This window comes from Pinus tabuliformis, chromosome 4_2, assembly GCF_031772625.1.
Source record: "Pinus tabuliformis cultivar Carrire ecotype Pingquan chromosome 4_2, CPIR1, whole genome shotgun sequence".
In the NCBI taxonomy this organism is placed as follows: Eukaryota; Viridiplantae; Streptophyta; class Pinopsida; order Pinales; family Pinaceae; genus Pinus; species Pinus tabuliformis.
The window spans coordinates 365,235,250-365,255,557 of NC_142304.1; the positions used below are offsets into that span (position 1 = coordinate 365,235,250).

At 41.2% G+C, this 20,308-nt stretch overlaps 1 protein-coding gene across 1 annotated transcript in view; it reads right to left on the bottom strand.

Moving 5' to 3' along the window:
• Positions 1-562: 562 nt before the first annotated feature.
• The window catches only part of LOC149169460 (iron-sulfur assembly protein IscA-like 1, mitochondrial), a 32,179-nt gene continuing 12,433 nt past the window's right edge, over positions 563-20,308 (bottom strand). The window contains exons 2-3 of the mRNA XM_089428705.1: positions 1,147-1,264; positions 563-979 (exon numbers count right to left, since the gene is read on the bottom strand). Of these exons, the coding sequence (XP_089284831.1) occupies positions 910-979; positions 1,147-1,264 (188 nt within the window). The 3' untranslated portion in view covers positions 563-909. The remainder of the gene's footprint in view (positions 980-1,146; positions 1,265-20,308) is intronic.

Below are 20,308 nucleotides of genomic sequence, written 5' to 3' on the forward strand. Positions count from 1 at the left end.
GCAGATATCAAATTTTGTGAGGCAGTTGAGTTTGTGGCCTTGGTACATGATCATAAATTATTTAAAGATGATAACCTTGATACACGAAGATAAATTATTTACATGGGATTATGAAATTATTATTATTTATCTGCCTTTCTAACACAATCTTAAGAGGTATTTTATTTGCACAAATTATGGTTCATGGCAATCACTTGAAATAAAAAGATGAAAACTCTGTTGGTGGGAAAAAGGAAAATTTAACTAGAAATGTAAAGATGAAGGTTCTGTTAGCGAGATGCTATGATGGTAAGAAGGAACTAAACAACAAAACTAGAAAGTAGATTCATTTACAAAATTAGATTTTATTAGGGCAAGGTTAAAGAGGAAGGACACCTAAAACACGGAAGTACTACAAAACTGCCTCGGCCTTGAAACACCACCTAAGAAAAAAATATTGGCAGAGGCTGAGCTAAAACGCCAGCAGCCAGTAATGTAAATTTGCTCATCATGACTGTCAGCCTAACAGCTCTCTCGTCAATCTGGACCAACCATTCCACTGAAATTTTCTTTAAAATGAAGATAGATCATTGGTAACTTCCTAATTCTGTAATTCATAGTGAAACCCAAAAATAGATGGGCATGTACTCAGGAGATTATTTCTGGTTCAAAAGTACAAAGCTTTGCATGCAAAGATATAGTAACTTTTTTGCATTGAAGAAGAGGTCAGGTCACCCCTTTCACGATTGTGAACACAATTTCTTCTTTAAATATAGCTATACACGTCAAAGTTCTGCCAGAATTGGTTTACGAAAAGACGATAAATCCCATCAAAGAATCGCTTGATGAAAGGAACCTTTTATTTCCCTCTCTCGAGGGCAGCTTCTGAAAACAATGTGATGTTATTCGAGAACAGTTTAATATCTGTGACTATGTCATAAATGATTCTCCACAGCCACATTCGCCTCGGGAATTTGGATTGATGAAAACAAACTCCGACCTGTTACACCATAAAAGAAGTAATCCTTAACTATGGTAAAAATTAATGCAGTCATTCAAATTGACAAGTTCGGATGCAACATTGCAATGTATTCTCCAAAATGTATCACTAAACAAATATTTAATACGAGTGTTCTGAAAGTCGATATAGGTGAAGACATTTCCTACATCAATCTATTGTCCACAAAATCCATCTCAGTCCCGATAACATGCATAAGTGCCTTCGGATCAATCAACACTCGAACACCTTTATCTTCCACTACTTCATCAAATTTTCCTTTTTCATCTGCAAAACACAGATTATTCAAATCAAGTTTGCAGCAACATCTAACACAGAATCTGATGGAATTTAGCATTTCTCTATATATAAAACATTTAAGAAACAACTTTGCAGAAAAACACACGGCGATCTGATCTAATTTTGTATCACGTCCAAAAAAATTTGTATTTACTATTACCTACTCATCATGTGGAATGTTGCCAGTGACAGGTTTGACAATAAGATGGGACATACAGCAGCTAGCTACTCCAATACATCATGCCAATTGCATGCACTGTGAATTCTCAACTGATAGAATGCTAGATTTCATCTACTTGAATTGTTAGGGTTATGCTCACAGTGACCAATGTTGATGATAAACTATGATGGAGCTGGTTGACATAAACCACCTATGTCATCGTTACATATAGGTTAAACCTTCTTTGTGAATTTCAATCTCAATTAAAAAGTTCCATACCAATAATGGGGCCTTAGATCATTGGTGAGGTCGACAAAGTATGGGTTCCATTCTGACAATAGTCTGCCCCACCTGAATGGCAAGTCAAAAAAAGGATCAGGCAGACTAAAAATCCCAGGCAAATTTGGTGGAATCGATGCCCCTCAGAGCTGGCAACTTAGCTGAAGGAAGGCCATGTTATAAGTCTGGCCCGACCTTGGAGCGTGTTTCCTGGAGCAATTTCCGAGAAAAAAAAAAAGAAAGAAAAAAATAAGGGCTCAGATATCATATTATCATTTTACCATTGCAAAAACCAATGTCCAGGCTGACAAAAATTCCCAAGAAAATTTGGTGGAAGAGATGCCCCTCAGAGTTGGCACCTTAGCTGAAGGCAGGCCATGTTATGCAGTCTAGCCCCTGACCTTGGAGCATGTTTCCTAGAGCGACTTCTGAGAAAAAAGAAGAAAAAAACAAGTGCCGGGATATAATATTATCATTTTACCATTGCGAAAACCGATGTCCATGTCAAGGTTTGTTTTCTGTGCCAATAGAAAAATCTTGTATATTATGTTTTTGTTCATGCATATCAAGCAGATTATTTATATTTGTATTGTCACTAGTTTGATTTAGACTCAATAGTCGCTATTTGGCAAAACTCGTGCAACTATCCCCAGTGCCCATTTCTGAATGAGGCCACATTTCTATTTCAACATAGCTGGAGGTACAAGGCAATGTGTCAAATGCTTGGGTTCTAGTCCAGTTAGAAAGAAAAGTCATAAAACAACAATTGACCATGTTCTGAGTTAGATGTACAAGGTTGAATGCACGATGAAGCAGAGCTGGTGAAAGTTGAAGCAGCGACTAACTGCAAGCAGATTGGTGCTAATGATTTACAAGTTGTTGAAAACCATGTGATGAATTGTGGTAGCCTAGAAGAATGCAGAAGTGAGGTTATGGAATCCTAAGAGGTCAACAACTACATTGCATGGACGGCCCTGCAACTCCAAAGAAGCCAAAGCCCGAATTGTGTCGACTCAGAAGCCACAACACCAAGAATGTTGGTGCACAAGGGAAGAAGCACTGGCATGAAAGCCAAACTGGCACAAAGGAAGACATTGCTGATTTTTGGTAGCTTGGGAGGTACTCCAAGCCTTAAATGATTGAGGGTTTGGAGGAAGGAGCTCCACAAGTGGCCTTGTGGGCTTGAAACCCAAGCCTAGGGTTTTGCAACCAATGTTGTTGGGCCAAAACCGTGACAATATTGCAACATGTGATGGATGAGGATGATAGTAGATGTCGATACGAATCCAACGCATCAAGAATCGTCCAATTCCGAGTTGTCATTGAAGAGATGAATTTTTTGAAGGTCATGGTTGGGTTTGCACATGTGTTGGTCAAGTCGGCCTACTGCTTTGAGGCCTAATGACAGTTGTACAAACCCATGGAGAGACTTCGTTGAAGCCCCACACAAAGGTATAAAAGGAGGACTTGTGTGAGGCATTATGCGAGAGATCCTTGTGCAACAAAAGGCAGCTCACATTAGGTGAAGGAGATCTCTGTTTGGGCCGTAGGAAGAAGGCAGATTCCAGCGAAGGAGAAGATGGCTAGTTGAGCATCTTCATGACTGTTTTGGGAGCCGAGTTAATCTGCAGTAAGGGCCGAGGTGTTTGAGACATGGTTGGGCTGATTTGGGCAGATCCTGTAGGTGTGTTTCCTCTCTGTTTTGGAGCAGCGCAGATCTGTGTTTATTGCAGGAGCTTAGTGTGTCTTGGAGAGGGGCCGAGAGGCCTAGAAGCATCCTCATGCTAGGCCGCATGCACAAGCAGTCCAAGTACAGGATTGGAGGAGCATACTAGGGCTGATTTGTCACTGAAATAGGCCGCAAGCGCTTCTGTTGTAGAGAAAGTGATTTTGGGGATCTTTAAGGGTGGTTTCTGTTCTGTTTTGACAGGCCGCAAGCTTTGTTGAAGGAACAGACCTGTTCTGGGCTAGTTGAAGAGGCCATAGGGCCTAATTCCTCTGCGCAGACCAGTGCTTCAGGCAGCAAGTTTGGACAACAACTTTCTGAAGTGGACGGCTGAGATTGGAGGCCTTGTAGTGGGTTGGAAATTGTCCTAACAGCCAGCGAAGGAAAGAATGTCTAAGGATAAGGGAGGCCGCAGCTGTAGGTGAGCTTTTGGGAATGTTTGGAGAGGGCTGACAAGGACTATTAGAAGCCCTAAACAGGTCACAAAAGCTACAGCAGTACACAACCCTAGAAGGTATGTTTTGATGATGACTTTGATGCTAGGGATGTAGTGTCTAGGTTGGACACTTGCTGGATGACTGTGGCAGCTAGAAGAAAGGGTTTCTTAGTAGGCAGATGCTACAGTAGGAAGCACAAATCCCTAGGCAAGAGGGCAGCAGCAAGGAGGATGAGTGTCCTAGAAGAGGACAGATTGTAGAAGTCTGTTGGCAGCGAAGAGGAAGGGCTTCATAGGCGTTGGATGCCCTAACTAGCAGCAGCTGCTACAGCAAGACCAAGTGTGGACATTGGATTGGGTATTTATGGTCTGTTGGAGGACAGCGTGATAGTGCCCAAGTTGGAGCCCAGTGTGCACCATCTTCATGGACCTAGGTGGTTGCTAGAGTGCCAGTTGTTGAGCTCAAGGTTTGATGAGCCATAGAACAGCTGAGCAGCCCTAGACTTGTGTGTGGAGAAGGACTTCTACAGCAGATAATGGGCAATCTTCCTAGCCCGTGTTCATTGTGGGAGATGGACATCTTGCAGTGATAGGTGGCAGCCCTCCGTGCCCTATGTTGTTCTTCATTGGAGCAGTGCAGGAAGACCATAGTGAGCTGAAGTCCCTGAGTCACTGAGGAGCAGCAGTGGGCAGATTGTGAGTTGTTCACAAATGGAGTTGTGAACAACTCGACAGGAGTCTCGATGTGTTGTGCCCTTGATGGACTAAGGCACAACTAGTGAGCAGATTGATCGCTGAGGTTCAGTGACCACATGGACTTGGATCGTTGATAGAGGCAGTGTTGCAGATCGGGAGCCGAAGGACCGGGCAGGTACAAGGTACGAACAAGAAGAGTTGAGAGAGTGCGCTACAGCGAGATGACCAGAGTATCTTGTTGAGGGTAGATTGGTTGTCGATGGATTGACACCAAGCCCAGTTTTGTATTCTTGTACTAGTGGATGTATGAGGGCCATTATCCCTAGTATGGGAGCCCTAGACTGTTGTATTATTCAGTTTGATTAATATAACAAAGTTGGGTTGAAAATTGTAAAAAATTGTCTATATTTTGTGCACTAGTAGATTTACTGTTGTTTATATTCCACTGTGCAAAGTAGTTTCGTTGTGATCTTTGGTTTGGTAGCGTCAGTGATTTAAGATTCTATCCCAGACACCATGATCGTGGAAAAACAACAGACATGAACATAGAGAACAATTACAATAATTATACTCAAGAACACATGGCCATTGAAGACTTCAGTTAACAACCTCCCTTTTTTGGAATTTGTAAAAATAAAAATAAAAACATATTGAAGTATTGCTCACTCTCTGAGTAAGCCCGCTACCTTACTGACAGTAGGTAGCTTAGCTACAGGGTAGCACCAAATCACTGAGCTGCTCTCATCATTGTGCTGCTCCCATCACAGAGCAGTACCTCATCATCATGTTGTACCCATCATCAACAAGTCGCTGCAATACCATGCTGTACCATTGTGCTGCACCATACTGCACCATGCTGCACCCATCCTTACTGTCATCTATATGCTGCACCACTATCATTGTGCACTATGATGCACCATTCATCATGCTTCACTAATCATTGTGCTGCACCCAATTGCTGAGCTGCTCATTATCACCATTTTGGTGCATCCTTCATGCTGCTGCAACATATTATGTTGCTGCACTCATTCATGCTTGCTGTAATATATTATCATTATGCTGCACATACAGCATCCAATATGCTGCAACCATTTACACTTATCAGCCTTAGCTGCTTGCTATGGCTTGCAACCTAGCAGAGCAGCTAGGCTATGGTTGTTTAGGCTTCTTTCATATTCAGGCAGCGGAGAGCTTCTTTAGGACAGCAACCAACATATTGCTTATGACAGTCCTCTAACAGTCCTCCTTAACTGCCTCTAACAGCCCTCCTAAACTGCCTCTAACAGCCCTCCTAACAGTCCTCTTTAACTGCGGATAGGTTCCCTCCATGGACTGCGTCTAGGGCACCAACGTGACACATAAGACTGCAGTTAGGGATTGCTAAAAGGCCTCCCCTTGCTGTATTCAAACCCTTAATGAATGCGGCCTAGGACAGCATATTAGGGCTGAGGTAAATGTCCCTTCTTGCAGCGTAATAAGGCCAGCATTTAGAGTGCTACACAGAACTGCGGCTAGGTCTCTTTTAGATCGGCGTGTAGACCTGTCCTCAGGACAGCAGATTAAGTGCTGCGGCTAGGAGACTGTATTAAGGTCATCTTCATAGGGTCATCCATGACAACGATTGGCTGCAGTGTAGATTCTTCTAGGACAGAGTTTAGGTCTCTCTGCGTTTAGAGCATGACAGCATTAGAACCCTTGTTCCATGACTGCGATTAGGTGGCATCTTCATTAGGCAGCGTTAGGGCTTTATTTCCTTGCCAGCGTTAGGAGCTAGGGCATCTTCTTTAGGGCTGCGTAGATCCTTCTTACCTATGGCAGCATTCAGATCTAGGGCATCTCTTCATTAGGGCAGCGTTGTCTCTTAGGATCTCTTCTCCCACCAAAACCCAAAGACAAGTGGAGAAGAAGAGATCACAAGAAGAGTGTGTGTTCAAATGACTAGCAAGCCACCTCTTTTTATATTAAAACGTTGAGCACAAGTGGGGGCAATTTGGTTGCTGGCCGACCTTGACGAATTGTCCCATAACACTAAAAAATTCATACCTCCATGAATACATGTCAGAATCAGATGATATTTAGATCAATCCTTCACCTCTCTATGAGAGGAATCCAAGAAAAATATCAGCAGCCATGAATAAGATGACCCACATGGATTTTGGCCCTAATTGCCAATTTTAACAGCAAGCCAGATCTAGGATAGCAATAAGTCTTAGCTCACACAGCAAAGTGGACAACACTGTTGATGCTGTTGAGAATAGTAACGCTGTGCATCCAACTATCTGGCAATTTAATTTAGTTTTGTTTGTTACTAAGGTGGCTTTTGATATTTCTGTAGGATGCTGAATGACTCAGCCATCCTACAGTACATACAAATTAGATTGCCAAAGCAGCACAGTTTATAATGTATATTTTTTCTCTTTTTTCTGTAGCTGCAGTTTATCCTATTCTTGAACATGGTATAAGAACCATTCCACAGGAAGAGAGAGACGACATTTGTGAGAGAAGCTAAGACAGCCTAGAAATGCTATGGATGTGCAGAATTGCTTAAGAGGAGAGGTAGATGAAACTTAATTTGATGGAGAAGCAGGTGACTGTGATCGAGAAAAAAATACTGCACTTTTAAATTAGAAGTTGTTTCGAGTTGCAAAAGTTAGCAGATGAATGTGTTTGATGGGAAAAAGTTTGCTGCCATATTGAAGAAAGAAGAGTTTAAGTGAATGATTTGCTATTTGAAATGAGTTGCAGTTATTTGATTTTCTATCAGATGAAGATAGTGAGAGGGATGGGCAATGCACATCTAGAAAGGTGACTATGGTCTGCCTCCAATTATCAAGAACCAATTTTGGGTGTCCAAAGGTTTTGCATAGGTGACTTTTGCAGTTGTCGCCATATTGACGCTTCACTGTAGACGGAATATTGAAAATAGTATAATTTTTAATTACTATTTATATATTTTTGAATTTTCTCAGTATATTCAGATAACTTTAATTATGTCAGTACTTGCACTTTGTGGGACTTTGGTAGAAGTTAAAGAGGAATTTAGGTATAGTTATGTTCTTTGTGGGACATTTTTGATAAATCTCATATAATACTCCATGTTATTAAATTAATAAAAATAAATAAATAAAGTAGCTAATTAGTAATTTATAAATAAAAATGAGTAAAAAGAAAAGATAATTAAAAAAAGCTTAAGATAAAAATAAAATAATACAAGATGATCAGTGGATTATGTGCATGAAGTTTCTCCTATTTTTGGACAAAGGAGTCCTATTTAATGGATGAGGAGAAGAATGTGAAATATCTTTTCTCCGGTAGAATTATTGGGAGAAGGTTTAGGCACTGGCTCAGGTAGTTGATTTAGGACTTGGGAGTGGGTAGCTGCAGAAAGAAATGGTGCAGGTGAGCATATGGTTGAAAGGAGAGTCATCCCCCACACATTGGGTGCAGTCAGCAAGATCAAAGTAGTGCAACGGTTCTAAAATCACAATATTATAAGTCAAGTTCTTCATCTCACAGGTTAGTTCTCATCATCCACTACTCTCGTTTATGTAATTATTAATGGAATCCTCTTTATGTTTATCAGTTAATGGTTTGAGTTTCTATATGTAATTTGTATATAATTTTATTGAAGTTCAGGCCATTGCATCTTACATCTCTGTATTGGTTTCCACAGAACACTGTGTATCACACCATGGGCCCTCGAAAAATATATTTTATAATCTATATACTGGAATAGAAAATGAGTTTTCTTTCCTTGGCAAAAATATACCAAAAGAATTTGATATAGCAACCCTAGAATCAATGTGATCTATAAAATAATTCACCCAAGATTTTCCTCCAACTTACAAATTTACCGTAACCTTGACCTTCTTAAAGGAGATTTTCTCCACTTGAATTTCTGACTTGCAAATGGGTAGAGCTCATCCTTTTATAGCCTTCTCCCCTCAACTTGTTTTACAATTAATTATTTAAATAGGTCCAGAGAGTCTTACATCCTCCTCTCCGAAAAATAATAACAAAAGGTTATGAGAAGGGTCTTGAAATGCTTCCTCTGTAGCATGAACAAACTCTTGAAGATGCTTTCCTTCTTGGATGAATGGGCTGTTCTAGGACTTTCCAGGCTGAATGCTTCCTTATAGATAGTCACTCCTTAACTACCCGCATAAAATAATAATAGATGCGGAGTCAAAGAGGGTGTTCTTCAAGGTAGGAAAGTACTCCTTGGATTGATAAAAGAATTCCAGGTCTCCATTAGAGCTAGGGTATTCCTTCAAAACTTTCTACAAATCGCGACCAATTTGAAATCACTTCAACACCCTGAATATTGGTCATATTTTCTGCACGTATTGGCATTGATCTACAAAGTATCTAGGGACACTATCAAAAGACATCCGCTCAAGATAGTGGGTGCTGCTAACCAACTCCTTACTAAGTGAATCTCATGGACATATGTATCCCTACAATGAGGATCTCATAGAGCAATTTGCCAAATTAGGTGTTCCTTTCCAAATACATGGAAGAACAATTGTAAGTACATGCCAAATGTAACCTCCTACCTTGGTCCGCTATTCAAGACGCTCATCTTAAAAATGTACATTAAAATAGGTATAAAGGACCAAGTCAAAGGACAACTCATCAAGATGTGGTTCCACCTTCGTTGTGGGATAAGGAAAAAGATGTTAAAATTTGGGTACCAAAGGACAAGTGGTTCCCTAAGTCTTTGATCTTTGGCCTAGGGAAAAGTGTCCAAATTTATTTTTTACTTTTCTCCTAAAGTGACTTTATAAGTGGTAAAGTCAATTTAATTTAAAAGTGACTTTATAAGTGGTAAAGTTACATTCTTATTTAAAAGTGACTTTATAAGTGGTAAAGTTACATTCTACTTTAAAAGTCACTTTATTAAAGTGAATGAAGAATTAGAAAGTGAAAAAGTGACTATGGAAATAAAAGGCTAAGTGGGTCTTTATTTAAGTGGGTGAGTTAAAAAATAGAAAGTGAGAATTAAATGCACATTTATTCTCATCCCTAGATCTAAACGAATCTTAGCCATTAGATTTTAGGGTAACCCAAAAGGTCATTTAGAGAATAAAAGGAGAAGAGAAGAAGAAAAGATCAATTCATTCTTTCATGAGCATTTGAGAGAGATAAGAGAGAGCAAGGAGAAAATTTCTGAGCAGTGAGGAAGTGAAGGAAAGCAGCAAGAAGACATTTCAGCAAATCTGGGCAACAGCATTTATTGGCAAGCATCCCAATAAAAAACCGTGCTACAGGAGAAAGGCATAGAAATCGAGGAAGAGGGACAGCAAGTTTTGGGCACGTTTTTTGAGGCTGGTTGTACAGCATTTAATGTTGTTTTTATTGTTGTAAAATTTCTGTTTTGGCTGTTTGCTAATTGGCATGATTTTCAAGGTGGATTTGAAGCACGGAAATCAAGATAAGTTGTAATTTGTGGTTGCTGGAATTTTTACTGTGTATTTCAGTTTCTCTGTAAAAACATTTTCAGAAATAAAGAAGAGCTCTCAAACTAGTTTTCCCCAAGAGTTGTAGGGGGTTTTCCAGGGTCACATTGACCAAAAATCACTGTGTTATTTTCTGCATGTGGCTATCATAATTTTGTTGTGTTTTATTTCTGCAATTTCAGCAGTTGTGAAATCTCTAAATTTACGTTTTCAGAAAAAATATTATCATTTCCAGATTTTAGAATTTTTATCATGCTTGGATTCAAAACTAAATGCATGGAGTGATAAGGAAAACTGATAACCGGAGTGGGGGTTGAAATTTCTTCATGGTATCAGAGCTTGGTTGGCTGAAAAGTGCAGTTTGGGACAGCAAAGTAAAAATTACAACACGCTGATTTTTACACAGAAAACAGAAAACTTTACCACAGATTTGAAAATTTCAATTTGGTAGGACATTGAAACATGTCTTTCGATTTAAGAGTTGAAGACAGGTTGGATGGGCAGAACAACTACAGTGCATGGAAGGAGAGAACCTAGAGCATCTTTGAGGAAGCAGAAGCCTGGGGCTTTATGGTAAATACCACACAGAACCCAGTAGTAGTACCTGCTGACCCTATACAGTTGGCAGAGTTTGACAAAAAGAATGCTAAGGCAAAAAGATTGATTCTGGAAGGAATCAAAGACCATGTCATTCCTCATGTTAGAAGAAAGACTTATGCACATGAGATGTGGACAGACTTGACCAGTCTTTACCAGAGCTCAAATGAAAACAAAAAAATGGTCCTAAAGGAGAAACTAAAGGCCATTAAAATGGCTAAGACTGATAATGCTACAGCATACCTCACAAAGATCACTTCAGTGAGAGATGAGTTGGCAATGGTAGGTGAGATCATTGCACCCATTGAGTTGGTGAGAATTGCTTTGAATGGTCTTCCCAAGACTTAGGAGAATTTTGTGGATGACATTGTTGCACGAGAAAACCTTCCCGATTGGGAGAGGTTGTGGGATGATTCATTCAGAATGACATCAGAAAGAACCATCTTGGGGCAGCCAAACAGGTGGAGGAGGATGACAATGTGGCATTGTTAGCAAGAGGCAAAAAGGGCAGAGCAAAGAAGCAAGCTTCCAACAGTGGAGGCAAAAGCAAAGGTAAAGGCAAGCAGCAGAACAAGGAGAAGAACTATTCCAAAATCAAATGTTGGAATTGTCAAAAGTTGGGACACTATGTTGTTGTGTGTCCAGAGAAGAAGAACAAAAAAGGGAAAGATAAACCCATGGCAGCTTCTGCAGAGATAGAGAGCTTCTCAGAGAGATTTGATCGGGAGTTTGGGTTCATAGCTTGTGAGGCCACTAGTACAGGATCACCTGCCATACAGGTTCAGAGGGAGTGTGCATTCCCCGCTACTAGCAGAGCATCTTCTAGCATTTGGTATGTTGATAGTGGCGCTTCCCGCCACATGACAGGAGTCGAAGAGTACTTCTCAGAGCTTTCAGAGGGTGATACTATATGGAGGTAGTACTTGGTGATGACAGCGTTGTTAGAGCAGTCGGTGTGGGGACATTGACATTTGATAGGGGACCCAAACCTCCCTTGAAAGTGTCAGATGTTCTATATGTGCCTAGAATGAAGAAGAACCTGATATTCGTCTCAGCACTTATCCGTCTCAGCACTTACGGATAGAGGGTATGATGTGTTGTTCATGAGAGGGCAAGTGCTTATATATCCTAGGGGAACTCCAGCTTCTTCAGCTAGAGAGATTGGTGTGCGCCATGCCAAGGTGTACAAGTTCTCATTCCAGCCCCTGATGGCATTGAGTCGCGGCGCCCGAGACAAGACTGACAGCAGATCTAGCAGTTCATAGTTGTGTGAGATTTGGCACCGCAGGATGGGGCACATGTATCATGGGGCCTTGAGTACATTGCGGGAGATCACCACTGGTGTGCCAGATTTCAATTCTGATCACCTTGATGTATGCAGAGGATGTGCTATGGGGAAGTTTTCCAGATCCCCTTTTCCCAACAGTGACAGTAGAGCGACCGGGATCCTTGACTTGATTCATACCGATGTGAGTGGTCAGATGTCTCTTGTATCCTTGAGTGGCTATGATTACTATGTTTTATTCATTGATGACCACTCCAGGAAGACCTGGATTTACTTCTTGAAGACCAAGAGTGAGGTCTTCAAGAGGTTTCAAGAGTTCAAAGCTCTTGTGGAGACCCAGACAGGTAGGAAGATCAAGGTCCTCAGGTCGGACAATGGAGGGGAGTATACCCTTGGTGAGTTTGTTGATTTTTGTGTTGTGGCGGGCATTAGGAGGGAGTTCATTGTTCCTTACTACCCCCAGCAGAATGGAGTTGCAGAGAGGAAGAACAGATCCATTGTAGGGGTTGTCAAAGCCATGCTTCATGATCAGGGATTAACTTTATTTTTGTGGGCAGAGGCCTGCAACACTGTTGTGTACTTGCAGAACAAGAGTCCACATCGTGCCTTGGGGAATGTGACTCCAGAAGAGGTTTTTTCTAGGAAGAAGACTAATGTTGGGCACTTTCGTATCTTTGGGTGCCTTACATATTCCTATATCCCCAAGGAGAACAGTACCAAGCTAGAGCCCACTGCAGACAAGGGCATCTTTGTGGGTTATAGCGAGACCTCGAAAGCTTATCGGATTTATATTCCTACGTAGAGGAAAGTGGTTGTCAGGCGGGATGTGAAGTTCGACGAGGAGAGAGCTTTCAGGAGGTCACGGGAGTTAGAGTATCCAGAGTCACCGAACCCTCAGGAGCAGCTGAGTCAGTCACAGGGATTCAGTGGTTAGGGATCAGGAGGTACGTCAATTACAATGTCAGGTCCATCAGTGAGCAGTGACTCTCAGAGTCAGGTGGGTGGTTCTTCAGGCAACATGCAGGGCAGTCTGCAGAGCAGTTCACAGGGTAGTCCACTAATGGACAGTTCGCACGATACTTCAACATCTGCAGGCACAGGTTCAGGCATGAGGTTAGTTGACAAGCCTTCAGGATTTCAGGATTCTGATGATGATGAGAATTCTTTCACTCTAGTGGGAGAAGTATGCTCAGGGAAGAGGAAGCCCAAGTGACTTCAAGATACCTTGCGCGAGGCCAAATCAGTTGCTCGGCCAAAGAGACAGGTTAGAGAGAGTAAACCACCTAAGCGATTCTGTAGTTACATGGCATTGGTAACAAGCATTGTTGACTCCGAGCCTTCTAGTTATGAGGAGGCAGCCAACCAACGAGTCTGGAGAGAGGCCATGATGGAGCAGTATTCTTCTATTATGAAGAACGATGTTTGGGAGGTAGTGCCAAGGCTTGAAGGTAAATCAGTTATTACTTCCAGATGGCTCTACAAGATAAAGCATGCTGCATATGGCAGCATCAAGAAGTTCAAGGCTCGAGTTGTGGCGAGAGGGTTCTCACAAGTAGAGGCAGTTGACTATCAGGAGACCTTTGCTCCCGTAGCTCGGTATACATCTTTTCGCTCCATTATATCGATTGCAGCAGAGATGGGTTGGAAGATCCACCAAATGGATGTGAAGACCACATTTCTCAATGGCTTCATTTAGGAGGAGGTTTATATTGAGCAACTATAGGGCTTTGAGGTGCATGGGAAGGAGTCCCATGTATGCAGATTGAAAAAGACACTTTATGGCCTAAAGCAAGCTCCTAGAGCTTGGTACTCGAGGATTGATACATACTTGCAGCAGTCGAGTTTCACAAAGAGTGAGGCTGATCCAAACCTACACTTCATTGTGGTGGGTGAGGAGCCTCTCATTCTGGTGTTGTATGTTGATGACTTGATCATCACTGATGCAGAGAGACTCATTGAGGGCTGCAAGAGAGATCTTGCTTCAGAGTTTGAGATGAACGATATCGGCTTGATGCATTATTTTCTCAGATTGGAGGTGTCACAGGAGGAGGGGCATTTCTTCCTGGGACAAGGGAAGTACATTGTGGATATTCTTAGCAGATTTCACATGGAGGACTGCAAATCCATGCCTACACCTATGATCACTAACTGGAAGAAGCTTCACGCTTTTGATTCCGAGTTGGTGGATCCTACTCTATACAGACAATTGATTGGTTGTTTGATGTATGTGGTCGACACTCGACCAGATATATGTTTTGCAGTTAACACTATGAGTCAGTGCATGTGTGAGCCCAAGAGAGTGCACTGGGTAGCTGCAAAACACATTCTTCGTTACTTACAGGCGATTGTGGATTTTGGTCTGGATTATAGACAGGGTGATGGAGTGACACTGGCAGGGTACACACATTCAGATTGGGCAGGTTATGCTTCAGATAGGAAGAGTACTTCCGGGTGTTGTTTTAGGTTGAGTTCGGCAATTGTGTCGTGGATTCGCCGGAAACAATAGTCAATTGCATTGAGCTCAACTGAGGCAGAGTATATGGTTGCTAGTTTGGCTAGTTGTGAGGCCATATGGCTTTGCAAAATGTTGTTTGGTCTATTTGGTCAGGCATATAGACTTTCAGTAATTTACTATGATAATCAGAGTTGCATAAAACTCACAGAGAATCCAGTTTTTCATGACAGGTCAAAGCATATTGAGATCAAGTATCACTTCATTAGAGACTATGTCCAAAAGGGCGTTGTCAAGCTTGAGTACATTTCTACAAATGAGCAGGTAGTGGACATTTTCACCAAAGCCTTACCACGGGACAAGCATGTATACTTCAAAGACAAGATGGAAGTGGTGAGAAACACTTTCCTCGGTAAGAGGGAGTGTTAAAATTTGGGTACCAGGGGACAAGTGGTTCTCTAAGGCTTTGAACATTGGCCTAGGGAAAAGTGTCCAAATTTATTTTTTACTTTTCTCCTAAAGTGACTTTATAAGTGGTAAAGTCAATTTAATTTAAAAGTGACTTTATAAGTGGTAAAGTTACATTCTAATTTAAAGATGACTTTATAAGTGGTAAAGTTACATTCTACTTTAAAGGTGACTTTATTAAAGTGAATGAAGAATTAGAACGTGAAAAAGTGACTATGGAAATAAAAGGCTAAGTGAGTCTTTATTTAAGTGGGTGAGTTAAAAAGTAGAAAGTGATAATTAAATGCACATTTGTTCTCATCCCTAAATCTAAATGGATCTCAGCGATTAGATCTTAGGGTAACCCAAAAGGTCATTTAGAGAATAAAAGGAGAAGAGAAGAGGAAAAGATCAATTCATTTTTTCATGAGCATTTGAGAGAAAGAGAGGAGAGAACAAGGAGAAAATTTCTTAGCAGTGAGGAAGTGAAGGAAAGCAGCAAGAAAACATTTCGGCAAATCTGGGCAGCAGCATTTATTGGCACGCATCCCAAGGAAAAACCGTACAGCAAAATAAAGGCACAGAAATTGAAGAAGAGGGGCAGCAAATTCTAGGCACTTTTTTCGAGGCTGGCCATACAGCATTTAATGTTGTTTTATTGCTGTAAAATTTCTGTTTTGGTTGTTTGCTGATTGGCACGATTTTTGAGGTGGATTTCAAGCACGAAAATCAAGATAAGTTGTAATTTGTGGTCATTGGAATTTTTACTGTGTATTTCAGTTTTTCTGAAAAGCATTTTCAGAAATAAATAAGAGCTCTCAAACTGGTTTTCCCCAAGAGTTGTAGGGGGTTTTTCCAGGGTCACATTGACCAAAAATCACTGTGTTATTTTCTATGTGTGGCTGTCATAATTTTGCTGTGTTTTATTTCTGCAATTTCAGCAGTTGTGAAATCTCTAAATTTGTGTTTTCAGAAAAATATTATCATTTCCAGATTTTAGAATTTTTATCATGCTTGGATTTAAAACTAAATGCATGGAGTGATAAGAAAAAGTGATAACCGGAGTGGGGGTTGAAATTTCTTCACAAGATGCCAAGTGTCTTCACGTAATGCATGGCACTCTCCTAAAAGCTTCAATGGTGTGAAATGCTTCCATGTATGTAACTTATTCCTTGGGATATGTGAAATATTTCAAAGTACAATTCAAAGTAAGAAAATGCATCATCATATGTAGAATGCACCACAAAAAGTGAATTGCTGCCACATGTGCAACAACGTCTCCAAATATGTGAACTCAACCATAGAACATGCCTCGAATAACATGAGCACAATTGCATCTCAAAGAAAAAGGCAAACACGTAGATCTCCATCTCTCCCAAGTCTGATGAACAAGACTATGTTAGGATTCATGATTCGTACTAAGATCCCAAGCTCACATCCTCATCACAATACTACTCGAAGAATGCCTCAAAATGCAAAAAAGAATCTTGCATTTTCAGGTGATAATAGGTTTCTGAGGAGACATGGTTCTTTTCATAGCATTACATGAGAATGGCAGATTTTACTGTCACCTAGTGGCCAAGAAGGGTGGAAAGAGCTTTCAACATTGATGAGATAATGGAAGAAAAATATGATTGGCACCTTATGCACAAGATACTTTCTATTAAGCTGGGAAGCCTGATGCAGTGTTATCCCTGCCAATTTGAAGATCCCTGTTTGAGAGTCATCATGTAGGCAAAGAGATGAAGGTTTCAAGAAACCTTGTATTTTGAGGTGATAATAGGTCTCTGAGAAGACATGGTCCTTTTCATCCCGTTACATCTGGATGGCAGATTTTATTGTCATCTAGTGACCAAGAAGGGTTAAAGAACTTTCAACATTGATGAGGCAATGAAAGAGAAATAAGATTGGCACCTTAAGCATGAGATACTTTTGATTAAGCTGGGATGCCTGATGCAATGTTATCCCTCTGAGAAATAAGATTGGCATCTTAACCATGAGAATCGTGTTGCAGGAATCGCCCCCCCCCCCCCGGATCCAAAGGCAGAATCGCGGATCGGAGCGAATCGATCCGGAATCCCCACTGGAAGCGCGATTCCGTTTTGGAGGTGGCGCGATTCCGGGCAAAAAAAAACGATTCCTGCCATTTCATGTTGCGGCCCCCCGGAATCGCGGTTCGGCAGACGCTTCGGGCACGGGGTGGCGCCACGCAACCTGCCCGGAAGCGCACGCCATCCAGGCGCAACCCGGACGCAACCCCGCGGGCAGCGAATTAAACATATTTTTTTTTTAATTTCTTTTAAAGTTTAACTTAACTAGCATGAGGGGGTGGGTTAGGTGAGTTTAAGGTGACTTTAGGGTGACTTTAGAAAAGAATAAAGCCCCCATTCTCTTCTCATTTGCTCACTTTGAGTTTATGAGAGTTGGAGAAGAGATGAGAGGAGAGGAGAAGAGAAGAGAGGAAAGGAGAGGAGAAGAGAGGAGAGCTTGGAGGAGTGAAGAAGGAGGAGCTAGGAGAAGGAGGAGGAGCTTGGAGCAAGAGCTTGGAGGACTTCATCTACAAGAGCTAAAGAGGTAAGTTCAAACCCCAAACTCCCTTGTTTTTTTGAAAAAAAAATTGTATTTTTCTCCTCTCTCTCCTACTCTTTCCCATTGTTTCTACTTGCTCCTTTATTTACAGGTTGTCCACCACCTATATCCATATTCCAAAATGGTGTTCTTTTGGCTTCTATGTATCATTCCACTCTTGGTTTTAATGATGGCAAGGGTGAGGAATAGAGGGGAAGAGGAAGGGGATGAACTTGGTCCTAATAGTAGTGACCCAATGTATGATGAGGAGGAAGGGTTTGAAGAGGAAGGGGATGAACTTGAAGAGGACACTGAAGCACAAGATGGGAAAGGTACATCAAATCCCTTGTGGAACTATGTGACCAAACTTGAAGGGGGAAAGGGTGGTGGATCTTACAAATGGATGTGCCCTCATGGTTGTCATGGAGGAAAACCATATACGGGTTCATATACCCGTCTGAGGAGGCATCTTTGTGGGGTGCTAGACAGTGATGAAAAAAAGGGTTCTGTGGGGGTAACCATTTGCCCAAACATTTCAAGTGAACAAAGACAAAAATACATCAAAATAGAGATGGCTGCACAACGAAAAAACAAGAAACAAAAAACTCATTCTGAATCAAGTGCAACCTCTAAATTTGGTAGTTGCCCATCTCCTCATGGTACTTTTGCAACCTCTGGAGGTAGAAAAACAATAGGGGATTTCCTTAATGTTACTGGGAGGGATGATGTGGATGGAAAGATAGTCCGTTTTCTTTGTGCTTGCGGTGTACCATTCAATGTGCTTCGCTCTCCCTATTGGCATGAAATGGTAAAGGCCATCAATGAAGCCCCAAAAGGATACAAGGCCCCCAACTATGAGAAAGCTAGAACAGTGTTATTAGAAAGAGAAAAAGCTAAGGTTCAAAGAGCTTTGACACGTTTTACACATGAGTGGGTGGATTCTGGGGTATCCATTGTATCAGATGGGTGGACAAATATTAGAAACCAACATTTGATAAATGTTCTTGGTGTTTCTTCTAGTGGTGCAGTATTTATTGCATCTCATGACTCCTCCTCCATCAGTGCAACTGCACCAAACATTGCAGATCTCCTATTGAAATCAATCAAAGATGTTGGTCCGAATAATGTGGTTCAAGTGATCACAGATAATGCAGCAAATTGTAAGTTAGCAGGAAAAATTATTGAGCGTACTCATCCACACATCTTTTGGTCTGGGTGCCTGGTTCACACATTGAACCTTTTGATGCATGATATTGTGAAACACAAAGATTGTGGGTGGATTGCTGAGGTTTACAGGAAAGGGAAGCAGCTCATTAAATTCATCACAGGGCATACAAGGGTAAACTACTTCTATGGCACTTACTCCAAGTTGCAATTGCTTAAAATTGCAAAGACAAGATTTGCTAGTTATTACCTCACCTTTAGGCGGCTAGTGAGGGTGAGACAAGCTTTAACTAATCTGGTGTGTGCTGAAACATGGGATGAAATTAACGTCAGTACAGATGGTGCTAATGAAGTCAAGGACACTGTTCTTGACAGTTACTTTTGGTCACAGGTTAAATATGTTTTGCAATTCACCAAACCAATTTATTACATGATCAAGTTTGCAGATTCAGATCGACCAGTAATTGGGGAGGTGTATGAGCAAATGGATAGCATGTTGGGGCAGATTAAAGACATTGTTGAGCCTAGAGATACCACCTTGTACAATTATATTCGTGAAGAGGTGGAAAAACGATGGGATATGCTAAATGTTCCATTGCATGCATTAGCATATGTTTTGACACCTAAATACTATCATCCATCATGGCTTTCAAAACCAGCACCTGGGGGGGAGTCAGGAGAAAACCACACCAAGATAAAGAGGTTCACGAAAAATATATGGCTGCATTGAGTAGATTAATCCCTGATGAGGAGGAGGCTGCATTGGTACGGAGACAGGTGAGCAACTATACGAGCAACACTGGTCCATTTTCGAGCATGCATGCAATTCAAGATCGAGAGCATTTTTCTGCTCTTGAGTGGTGGAACATGCATGGAGGGCCTACTCCACTTCTACAGAGTTTGGCATTGCGGGTGCTATCACAAGTGGTAAACACTTCTTCTGCAGAGAGGTGTTGGAGCTCTTATTCTTTCATCCACAGTGTTAAAAGGAACAGGTTGAATTTAGACCGGGCAGAGAGCTTGGTTTATGTTCATTACAACTTGCGATTGTTGTCCCATTACTGTGAAGATGCAAAGTCTAATAAAGACTTGTTGACTTGGGACAAGAATCCAGAGGAGCCCAATTTGGAGGATGGAGTGTTGCGACTAGAGCAATTAGAGGATTCTCTTATCCAGGTATGTCCATTGTGGTATGAATTTTCCAATTTTCCCTTATAAAGCATTTCTCTAATTCATGTTTTTAATTTTTTTGTTAACTAGTGTTTTTTTTTTGCATGAATTTTTTGAGCGATTCTAGGATGATGACACGGGTGTTGATATGCCACCACCCCCACCCCCATCTGGTCCCTTGGTTTCTAGGTTCCATGGTTCAACACCAACGGCAGGGGGTTCTTCTTCATCAGTTCCAGTGCCACGACTTACACAGGGACCATCTTCTTCATTGCCACCACGTGGAGGCCCGCCATCACGTTCTATTCGTGGTGGAAGGAGGAGAGATTAGTAGATATATTCACAATCTACTTCTTTTTGTCATAGATTACTCATTAGACTTGTAGACTTGTGAATTTGAATTTTGAACCTTTTTGGCTTGGCGGTGACCAAGTGACATATTTTGTAAACATTATTATTTGAATTTTGGACATGACAAATGTTGACAGTTGCTCACTTGCTAGATAAATCATAATATGCTCTATGTTTTATGTTTTATAATATGCTTAAATGTTTTATGTTTTATAATATGCTTAAAAATTTGATGTATGTTT